Source organism: Ammospiza caudacuta, chromosome 2 (genome assembly GCF_027887145.1).
Source record: "Ammospiza caudacuta isolate bAmmCau1 chromosome 2, bAmmCau1.pri, whole genome shotgun sequence".
Classification (NCBI taxonomy): Eukaryota; Metazoa; Chordata; class Aves; order Passeriformes; family Passerellidae; genus Ammospiza; species Ammospiza caudacuta.
This window is the reverse complement of record NC_080594.1, coordinates 20,781,558-20,793,260: the sequence shown is the minus strand read 5'-3', so window position 1 is coordinate 20,793,260 and position 11,703 is coordinate 20,781,558. Positions and strand designations below refer to the sequence as shown.

General features: G+C 38.0%; 1 protein-coding gene across 1 annotated transcript in view; it reads right to left on the bottom strand.

The window, feature by feature from the left end:
- Nucleotides 1-301: 301 nt before the first annotated feature.
- The window catches only part of TMPRSS7 (transmembrane serine protease 7), a 32,732-nt gene continuing 21,330 nt past the window's right edge, over nucleotides 302-11,703 (bottom strand). Inside the window, exons 11-18 of the mRNA XM_058799954.1 lie at nucleotides 10,095-10,231; nucleotides 8,851-8,958; nucleotides 8,144-8,254; nucleotides 6,884-7,000; nucleotides 4,347-4,524; nucleotides 3,903-4,171; nucleotides 2,623-2,759; nucleotides 302-524 (exon numbers count right to left, since the gene is read on the bottom strand). Coding sequence (XP_058655937.1) covers nucleotides 354-524; nucleotides 2,623-2,759; nucleotides 3,903-4,171; nucleotides 4,347-4,524; nucleotides 6,884-7,000; nucleotides 8,144-8,254; nucleotides 8,851-8,958; nucleotides 10,095-10,231 — 1,228 coding nt within the window. The 3' untranslated portion in view covers nucleotides 302-353. The remainder of the gene's footprint in view (nucleotides 525-2,622; nucleotides 2,760-3,902; nucleotides 4,172-4,346; nucleotides 4,525-6,883; nucleotides 7,001-8,143; nucleotides 8,255-8,850; nucleotides 8,959-10,094; nucleotides 10,232-11,703) is intronic.

The following is an 11,703-nucleotide window of genomic DNA, read 5'->3' as shown; positions in this document are numbered from 1 at the left end:
ACATCTCAGAGGAAATTATGAGTAAGCCTCAAGCTCTCTGTTTACACAACCAATTGTATCTTCAGTTTCCTGACAGCTGAATGCACCTGCATTTAGTTGGTGCCTTGAAAACAAAGTTTATTGTTGCACCTCCCACCATGTCTTCAGACATCTGCATGGAAGGAACAAGCACCACAAGGAACAGCCTCCTCCTTTTTCACCAGAGCTCAAATTCCTGGTATTTATTAGCCCCATATGTGAGCCAGAATCAGCAAGAGACATGCAAAGAAATTCCACCTGTGAACAGTTCCTCCAAATATGGTTTTAATGAAGATATCCAGGACATGTTTTATTTCATGGAAACAGTTTTCAAGCTACAAGACTGAAGGCACATATTTGTGTATCCATGGTGCAAAATTTGACACTCTTGTGTAGACACCTGGAAAATTTGGTCTTCCACATCCATAACCCCAGCTCACAATGCCAGTCAAAAACCATTTTCCATCTCCATTGCTTTGACATGACAGTGGTCCACCAGAATCACCCTAAAAATAACGTATCGAGTTATATGTGTTTACAACATGAATTATGAAAACTGAGGAAAAATCCATAGGAGATGTTTTGCATAATTCCAGTGATTATATTTTCAAATTCAGATAGTTCAAAGTTGATAGGGTTTTTTTTCAAGTAGATGGCGTTGCACAGTTTTACCAAAGTTTGCTCTTTCACAAGAGAGAAGGTAATTCTCACTCTTTAAAGACACTAATAAAGATATGACTTCGCATGGACTACATTTGAAATTCACATTTTTCCCCTAACCTTATACTTAACCATAAACCCCAAATCTGCTACTTAACATATATGCACTTTCATAGGTTAGACATTAAAACTCAAAAATAGTAGGCTTTAAAAAATATTTTTAAATAAGATAAATACAATAAAGTATTTAATAATTGTATTTTTTAGTTCAAATTAAAGGTAAATGGAAACAGATGGAATCCCTTAATTGTTTTGTGTTGGGTTTTTTTTTTTTTTTTTTTTTTTAAAGAAGGAAAAAGAGCCTAAGGATTGTCCTCTGGTAGATACCAGTCAGCATATAATGTTTAGAGGCCCGTAATGTCTTTGTAATTAGAGCAGTTAAAATTAAGTCTGTTCTAGACTTCAAAATTTATTACAGGATCTCATCATGCTATAATACAGGACAAAGCAACTAGGACTCTTCCTTTACAGCATGTTCTTTTAGAAATACATTGGCAGAGCATCAGGTATAAAATCATTTGCCATCATTTGGGGAAAATTCCTTGGACCAACTGATACTTCCCTGTAAGGCTCTGCCATACACATAGCATTTCTGAAAGACACTCAATGGCAAAGTAAACTTTACCAAAATATTGGATGCAAGAAACAACTTCTAAAAGCAAAGGGTGCATTTGGCAAAATTCAGATGTTTTGCAAGACAAATATTTTTGCTAGACAAATATTTTGTTAGAGCTAGAAAACTATTTTGCCTTCACTCTACAGGTTGTTGGATTATGCAGGTTGGAATGGACCCTTCCAAGGTGCTAAGGTGCCACTCACTCCTCTAAAGCAGGATTAGATTGAATTGCCTCAAAAAAGGTCAAGAATTTAGATGACTTTTTTTCCTTCCACAAAAAAGATTTCACATTTAGAGAGTAAAATTTGTGAGTTTTCTCCTTCATTCCTAGGGCAAAAGTAGAACACCAGCACTTTTCACAAAACAGGAATACCACAATTTGATTAGCTCTAACAACTGCCAGACACAGACACAAGTCATTTGCCTCTACAAAAATGCAGCCAAAATGAAGTCTTTCCCTGGCTATATCTTGAGTGGCCATAAATAAACAAATTGTCCAGTTACTGAAAACAATACTTAATATCAATGGCCTCACTAACCTCTAAAAAACAGCTGGAGCATTATACTCCCTCAGCCATTGTAGGCTTATTCATTTAAGTTAGAACATCTTGAAGATTCCAGATCTCCATCATAAAAAAATGGTTTTATTATTATTTCAGCAGTAAATGTACTACTATTTTAGCAGTAAATATGTATGGTTATATAAGTATAGTATAATACAATATGGCATATAAGATCTGTAATATTAAGTGTCTTATAGATATATACAGCGTATCTATGGGATTTTACTACTTTTCACTAGAAGTAAATTCAGCGCTTTACATTTATCATCTTTCAGTTTTTCCAGATCAGAAATATCTTACATTTGCAAATGTATGCCTAATTGTCTGCATCTCATCATACAGTCTTGTAGTTCCAAGTTGGAGGGGAGGGATTCTGAAAAGACACAAGCTACTTTCTCAGTTTGTATTTTTTTCAGCTGAGACCCTATTATGCTGAAATTGCCTGATTTCAACTTGTTAGTGGGACTTACAGTTTGACTGGCTTTTGACCTGCAACTGAAATTTAGTGATCTTACTCATGCACATAAAGCAGCAGAACTCTGAAATCACCCATAGAAGAGATTTGCTGACAGGCAATACTTATATTCCTCTTTTTCAGAACTGAAACATATTGACCACAAAGTGGTCTGCCAGTTAACTTTACACCTCCTCATGCAGCAATGAAAGACCAGATAAGTTCCTTGCAGAGTTTGCTGAGGTACATACTTTACACCCGTCTCTTTTCCCAGATGATAGCCCAGCACAAAACATCCTAGCTGTGATAATCCCGTATGTGGAATGACATAATGTCTGGTCAATAATTTCTATCTCGGCTTTCTGAAGAACTGCTGAACCTTCATTATCTGGAAAACAAATTCAACAGCATTTTACTCATCTATTGAAATATAAAACAAGAAGTCAGTAGAAAATATCCATAGATACTTTTGACTATTGATTTATTCCAGATTCCAAACAACTAACTGCAACAGAGCAGAAAGCCTCTTCAAACTATCAGGCAATTTTTTAATGTGATCTGAGTCCTTCAGATGCACCAAATACAATGGCATAATCCCTAGGATTGGCCAAAATGTTTTTTCTTTGGTTTTTTTTTTTGTTTGTTTGGTTTTTTTTGTTTGTTTTGTTTTGTTTTGTTTTGTTTTCCCCCATAACATCTCAAGACTTCTTCATTTGCTCTCTTTTCATTTCAAAAAGGAAACTGAATTTTACAAAGATATTTAGACCATCACATGATACATTTGCAGTGAGGGCAGCATAATATGAAGGAGCCAAATTCAAGATTAAGATTATGAGTCAGTTTCAGGATGCAAATTCTCGCCGCATAAAGAATCAATTTCCACATTTGCTTCTTTCTATCTGAAAGATTTGGTGAAACACCTCTTTTTTGTAAGGCATATAACTTAATAATAACAGAATTAACTTAAAGTTTCCCCTCCTTTCCATGCAGCAGGCCCAATCTCATCGCCAGGTGATCCTTTCAAAATCTGGTTATAGCAAAAAAGCCCTCACCTGCCTACTCAGATATGCAAGCACTGGTTTACATAATAAAACTTTATTTTAGGATTTGATAAAGCTAGTATGTAATAAGGTATACTTTGAAATTAAAAGATTGATTTGGCACTTGTATTATAGAAGCTGACAAAGGGAATAGAGGGAAACAGGAAAAAATACACCCTCCTTTTTTTTTTTTTTGAGACATTACATGCATTTTCAAATAACCAGATTCTTAATTTTACATATGATTAACCAGCAGCCCAAAGAGAAACCACACCATGTGTCCCACACCTCTGAGGGGAAAAGAAGGGAAAGACAACCCTGTGATATTTTTGTGTAAGTGTAGCTCCCTACATTAACAACACAATATGGAAGACATTCAGATCCATGGGACCAGCAGCCAAGTTTCCTGAGCATACAAAGGTACATGCACACTGCCCCAGCTGTGAAGGCTCCTGGAACAAAATCATATAAGTGGAAGGGATAAAACTCACCTGCTTCCTGCTTTTGGCCCCAACCTGTTATCCAGCACTTGTCCCCACTGCGGGCTTTGTGGGAATAGGGAGGTAGGCAGATGGGCTGGATGAGGTGGCCCATGGTGTCCGGCCAGGGCGTACTCAGCTGCAGCAGCGCAATGTCGTAGTCGTAGTTCCTGCTGTTGTAGTACTCGTGCACTACAATCCGCCGCACCGCAGACACAAACTTGGCACGGCCCTGCATCTGCATGCCCAGGTGGGCACGCCATGCTCTGGGGTCAGCCAGCCTGGGTGGGAGCAAACAAAGATGTTTTGTCTTAAAAAAGTACCTCAAAACAGTCACTCTCAGCAGGACTGGGAAAAGCAGAACATAGCACCTCCATGCAGTTCAAACTCCAGAACCTAAAGGCACTTGTGGATTCTGGCCATGTTTGGGACAGATGTAGAGGGAAGACTGCTTACTTGCTCCCTTGAAAGCAGTGGGCTGCAGACACAAGCCATTCTTTCGATATCACTGATGCTCCACAGTAAGCAGCTCCCACAAAATGAAGGCTGACCTGCCAGGGCCATTCACCTTCCTCAGTGTTTGAGCCACCCACAATCCGAGGGATGAGGTTGCTGATCTTGCTATTGCCACAATCTGCAAGAGATATTTCAGGTCATAATCCCCATTTCCAGTACTTTCCTTTAATGAGGGGGCTTCCCACACATGGCATGAAAGAATATTACACTTTGAAATATTTTGAAATCTATTTCATTCCCCTTTTATAATAATAAAACTTCTCTCTTTGGCTATTCTATCAGTTAAATCAGAGATGACTCCATAAAAAGGCACCAGTCTGGAAATTTTACTTGAGTCCCTTTTCTATCTCTGCTACAGAAATTAGCCCAAAATATTTCTTGTGTCAAAAATGTCAAGGGATCCATTGATTTAATAAGCATCACAGTGAATATATACAAATAGGCAAACCCTCATCTCTTTTTGATACTGCCAACCTTGACCTGAAAAGAGACCAACCAGAAAGAAAATCAACATCATCAAAACACTTGCCAAAACAGTGGGAACGATACAAGAAAAATGTATGTAGAGACTGGATATTTATTTGACAAACAAGGTGGTACAATCATTTTGTATGGAAATGACTGACTGACAATGTATAATACTAACAGGTGAAGAAGTCATGTCTCATCAGCTGAGGAAAGTGAAGGGAGACGATCATCGGATTGATGAGCATTGAACTCCGATTTATTGATCCAGCTTACACACTTTTATAGTAGTGTTAATTAAGCTCATACATATTGCAAAACCTGAGCTCATCATTGGTCACAGATTACACACCAACCCCTCCTTTGTTGTCAGTACCTGTGGTTTCTTGTTGAGGCTAATATTTGTTTTTCTCATCCTGCTGTTGACTTGTTATTGACCATTCTCAAGGCCTCCATGTTTTCCACCATGTTTTCCTCATCACTTTACTCGAGGACATGGTGTTTATTGTTTTTAAGGAAAAAGCCTGAGAACTTGCTGCTTACAGCTGCCTTTTACTTTTTAACCAGCTGTATGTAATCATGGCCTTTTCCTATAAGCCATGTCTGAACAAAACTCTGCAACAATCAGCACAAAAATCTGAACTCTTAATTGGAAAAGCAAGGAAGAAAGACCCTTCTGTAAAGTCTCTGTCCATCCCTAGTGCTTGCACATCTGCTCAGGAGTTTTAGTCCCACGCTCCCACACACAGGTTTCTGGATCCTTTCCTGAACACATCCAGAAAGTCAAATGTAGCTTTAATGTTTCCAAATAAAAATATGCATGTGGCTAGTCTCTTAAGACATCCTACTGGATCCAAGGCAAGTGCTGACGGCTTTGTCATACAGGCAGCAAGCCAGAGACAGCTGAGGGTCAGGCAAAATCCTAAAATGGTTTGGTTTGGAAAGGGAGTTTAAAGATAATCTAGTTGCAACCCTCCCTCCCATGGGCAGGGACACCTTCCCGCTAAACCAGCTTACTCAGGGTTCTATCCAGCCTGGCCTTGAACAATTTTGGGGATGAGGCATCGATAGCTTCTCTGGGCAACCTCTGCCAGGGCCTCACCACCCTCACAGTGTAAAATTTCTTCCTTATATCTAAATTTACCCATTTTTATTATAAAGCCATTCCTCCTTGTTCTATCATTACATGTCCTTGTGAAAAGTCCCTCTCCAGCTCTCTTGTAGGCTCTTTTAGGTACTGGAAGGTGCTAAAAGCCTTCTTCCTAAAGCTGTCTCTTCTCTAGGCTAAACAACCCCAGCTGTCTCAGCCTGTCTTCATAGGAGAGGTGCTCCAGCCCACAGATATCTTCACAAACCTTTGGACTTGTTCCAACACATCCATGTTATGTAATATACTTGAGACCATTCAGTTTAAGCAACTAATCCTAACCCTACTTTTATTTCTACTGCAATGACAATCATCTGTTTGCTTTACATCAAAAAAAACTTAAAAGGTTGCACAGAGGTTACTTTAGGAAGATTTAAGAGTAGACCCTGACTTGATGCTATGAAGTATTGGGGTCTTCACCATCTGGAAGAATCAGAGAAGTGAAAAGTTTGTGGTTTTTTTTCCCATTGCAGCCGTATCACTCTGGAAGTCCAAATACAGTTCAACTTCAATGAAATGCCTGGCATTGCTGCAGACAACAAAAGTTGCTGCCACCCCAACTAACCAAGTTCATTCTGTAATTAACCCTGCTGCCCTTATCCTCAGCACAGCTGCAATAAGCAGTACAGCTTGTTAAGGCTCCCCATAACTGTAAGCCCATCGTCCCACAGGAACTTGGCAAGTTCTGAAACTAGATCTGTGGTCAACTGATAGCTGATCATTACCCAACTATTGCAGAGAGAATGCAATAAAAATTTAGTACCTGCAGCCCAACTTGTACCCACTCCAAAACAGGAAGAAATAAAGGTACTTACTGTGTAAAATGTTCAAAGTTCAAAAAGATGAATATTTGAAAGGAACTTACTGCAGCTGCTTTCATCACTTCCGTCAACACAGTCCACAGTCCCATCACACCTTGCATATTGTTTCCTAATGCAAATGTTATTCCTGCACTTGAATGTGTAGTTGGTGCAGGGAATACCTGAAATAGTTGTTAGGGAAAAAAACCCAAAACAACCATTAGCTCAGCTTAATACACGAAGACATGTCTGCACAGATAGAAGATGTGCATATATTAGTAGGTAGGAAGTAATATGACGAAAAAAGCCCTTTGGTGGGGATGGCTTAACCTCTAAACAGAATAAACTATTCAAATAGAACTGCATCTGTACTTGGGTGGGTATTTACTTGGCCAAGTCCAAACAAAGATTTCTTCCCATTTTTTCCCACAGCACTAACACATACAGATATAGTAGTGAAAATTAGATGTAGAGTGTAAGGATAGCAAGAGAAAACATCCAGTACTCTGGAAAGGAGCTCTCCTTTGTATTTCAGTATTAAATGTGAAATGAAAGACTGCAGTGAAAGCAGCCTTTTAAACTAGTATTATTAACTAGCCTTATTAACTACTGTATCCAGTAAAACAGCAACCCCCAAACTCAGCATTTTCCTGTTTCCCTGTGACTTCCAATAAATGCACTCAAACCCAATCCATTTTTCTTGTCAATGGACAGAAGTATCCTGTAATCATTTAAACAGATTGTCTTGTGGGAGTAGTAAAAAAGTTTTCTTTTAAAAAGTTACTTGCAGAACTTTTCAGTTGTGCTCCCTTTCATAAGTCCCTTTCATAGCTCACAGCATCCATTTACTCTAAAAAGTTCAAGAAAGTTCTGATTCAAAATTTTTATTTGTCTAATGCCAAATTTACAGCTTCTGCTAGCCTTATAACCCTGAGAACTATGACAGAGAAACCATAATTTTAATAGCTATTTTACAGATGGTAAAATGGATCCAGGAATTAATTTGCACAGATTATGCAGTAAAGAGATAAAATCTCAGCTTCCATTTTAAATCCCTAGATCCCCATCATGCACCTGAAGTACTTAACTCTTCTGCCAGTATTTTGCAGAAACAGATGTTCATTGGCTTATTAAAAAGAAATAGTTTAAAATCTGTAACGGCTTGTTTATAAGTGTATCAGAAGAATTAAACAGAATTATATAGCCCAAGTGAGATTTGACACTCACTGTGCCTCTTAACCTTTTGAATGCAGCATCCAGAATTCAAGACAGGAATCAACAGATGACAAAAGAGAGGAAAAAGTTATTCAGGAGAACAGCCTTACTGTGGGTGCAGTTCTGCTCATCTTTTCCATTCTCACAATCACTTACTCCATTGCAGGCAAGCAAGTTGTCCTGTATTGCAAAGCTGGAGTTACAGTTCCACTCAGGGACAACTTTAAAAATATAAACCAAATTAGGTACAGAAGCATTCCTGTAAGTGCTAACACATCCCCTTCTGACTATGTCTGGGTACAACATTCATTGCTTCAAGGATGGGCAATACAAGGCAGTACATTCCAATACAAGGATGGGCATCAGTGCCACGTTATGCATGGAGAAAATAGAGCACAAAGGAGTTGAGTGAGTGCCCCAGGTAGTGATGCTTAGTATCACTCTCATCTACTCTGTGAACCCCTCTTTGTTGTTCCCCCACAAAAATAACTCACATCAAAATGGCACAGAACTTCATTAATAATTGCCAGCTTTTATCACTAATGGAAATACATCCTACTACAGCTATTACTGCACATCGAAATTTCTTCCTCGTGCTCTCCAGTGCATATCTTCTTTATTCTTGGTTTTGTCCCTTGCCAATTAATTATGAATTTAGCATTCAAGAGACTGACAGATAGTCTGTACCCAGATGTACAAAATAATAACATCTTTTGTTATTCTCATTAAAAAATTTCACCTTGTTTCAGTTGCCTTCTAAGATTAGAGAATACATTCACTGTTTTCCAGTCAAGATCTCTAATAAGTGAATACAAACCACAAGATAGTTCATCACTTTCATCAAAGCAGTTGTTAATGCCATCACAGCGCTGCATCTGCTGAATGCATAAGCCAGTAGAACACTTGAAATATCCAGGTGGACATGCTGGAGGTTAAAAAGGAAAAAAAATAATAAAAACAAAACAACAAAAAAACCAAGCAACCAAACCTCATGATTTATTTTTCACAAATATTGCCAGCTTGTTTCAATTTACAGTCACTAAGCTGCTCCAAGGAACAATAAAATTGATCTAAATTTAACAGTCTGTATATATTTCCAGCACTTAAATTGAATTCAAATGTTGAAAACTGGGATTTGAAGAAGAGGAAAAAAATATCTTTAAAGTTCCAGTTCAGCTGTTCCTGGAATATGTACCAAGGCTCTCTAGGGCTGGAACAAATAAGCCAGTGTTTTGTGGTACAACACAAGACTACTTAGAAGGCCATCTTTGTTTTAAATGACATCTCACTTCCAATAACTAAAATTTGCAGCACTTTGCAACTTTGGAAAATAACCTGTGTTGAGGAGGTGCATGAACTACATAATTCTGCCTTATAAACTAAAATAATCAAATTTCTCGTCTTTTTAAATACTCTACATATACATATTGAATAGAGTTCCTCTAATGCGACAAGTAACTATGTCTAGAAAATACTGCTTCTCTCCCACCTTAAAAAGAATATGTAAGAGTAACACAGGTGAGCAAGTACCAGTAAACAGGTTGTATTTTACAGGACTGAAAAAATCTCAGTCTCAGAGTTTATCAATTTTTTGAGCTGTTTTTTCAGCTCAGATTTCTGATTTGCACGCATTGTATATAAATACATGGAAACACTGATATAAGCAGATGGTTATTTGGTACTCTTTTCATTACCTATAAGCCTTATAGCAACAGAAAAATTGCAAACAAAATGTTGGGGATTAAAACAAACAGGAATAGACTTCAACTGACTGCACCATGGTTATAGTCATGCAGGAAGCTTTGAGGACTGTGCAGAAGAGAACAGTGTGCATGCAGGAAAGTAGAGCATGCTGCACATGCTCACAAACCTTAGATGCACAGCCTAGAAAGGTTCTTTGTTTGCTAGTCATCTGACTTAGTGAGATTAGAAAAGAAAATGAACTGAAACCCAACAGGTAATTTCCTGCATAAACTTAATTAGGTTCTACTGGACCCAAAAAATGCTACTTCACAGATCTGAATTGCAAAGAAGGGTTGAAAGAGATAAAATCCATCTTACGCTGGCCGATGTTATAGCTGCCATATTCCACCAGCAGGGGCCTCTCAGAGACCTTCGAACTGCACTGCAACTCCACGCTGACAGCAGAACTTGTGACGTGGAACACTGTTTGGTGATCAACATAGTAACCACAGTACCTGAAAGTGTCCAGGCGAGTTCTAGAGCAGCCTTCATGGGAAAACTGCCTTACATACAATTTAAATGTCAACACCATTGAAATTCAGAAATACAGTCAGCTCCCATACTTTAATTAAGAACCAAAACCAAAACTATTTCTCAGTAGTTACCCAGTCTTCATCCACCATTAACGTTGTGGAAATTTACTTCTCAATGTCCCACCTTCAAATAAATAGTCCTAAAAAGAATGCCTTGAGTGCACATATACTTTAAATTGCTATTTTGGCAAAAAAATTCCTTGGACTTCTGCCTAGGTGCCACTTGACTCAAAGAAAGCAAAATACTTTCTGATGCCAGCAAATATTTAATCCATCCATTTTAAATTAATTTCTAATGTTCCTTTCATCAAATATGCCATTCTCTACCAGGGGATTGGGGCTGGGCCAACAAAAAACTAGATTTAAAAAAAGCAAAGAAGAAAAAACAAACCCCACAACAAAACAAAGCTGCTTTGACAAGGGAAAGGTTGTTGAATCATTATTTTAAAAATGGAGACTGTTTTAGAGTTACTAAATCAGTGAACATCAATAGTACAGGATTTTCTAGAAGTGGAAATAAAGATTCCCTCCTCTGCTCAACTAAAATGCCTCAAAAATGCAACACTTAAAAGAGAAACATCTGGCTTTAATATTCCTGCCAAAATCAAAGTACATACGAATCTTAAGTAGATTTAAGAGCACAGGTGGCTGCATTGATTTTTAGCAGACTTGGCACACACACTTGTTTGGCAGCAATACAAGGTCACTCACTGACAACAAAACGCACACAAAGAACAAAAGAAAAAAATTGATTTTTGTATTGTTAAATGGAGCAGTGGACTATTAGCCAGAAGTAAATATTCCCCTTGTGTATTTTTCCACATCAAACATTGCACCAGGACTATTCTTCATGTCACCAAATGGAGAAAAATTGGTCAGTGATTTCCATGTGAACAGATGTTGCCTCAGTGTCCTGAGCATCCCAGTGAGGTCTGCCAAAGGGAATGGACACATTCATATGTTTTCATGTACGCCCTATTTCACTGTACTAAAATCAAACATCTTGTCAACAGATCTAGGGGTATCTGTTCCAGCAATATGAAAAATAAAGGAAGAAAACAATTTAGAAAAAAAGACTTCTCTTTGACATCCTGGAAGCAGATACAAAAATCTGAGTTAATTTTACAGCTTCTTACTATAGCAAAATTAATTGTAAAAGAAGCCCCAAACAAAGAAGCAAGCAAACAAACCCTCAAAACCCCAAAAAAACCCCAAAAAACCCCAAAACCCAAAACAAAACCCACCAAAAACAAACAACAAAAAAACCCCAACACCACCAAACAACAACAAAAACCACAAAAAAACCCCCAAACCGACCAACCAACCAACAAAACAAAAACAACAACAACAACAAAAAAAAACAAACAAAAAAACCACCCAAAAAACCTCAAAAA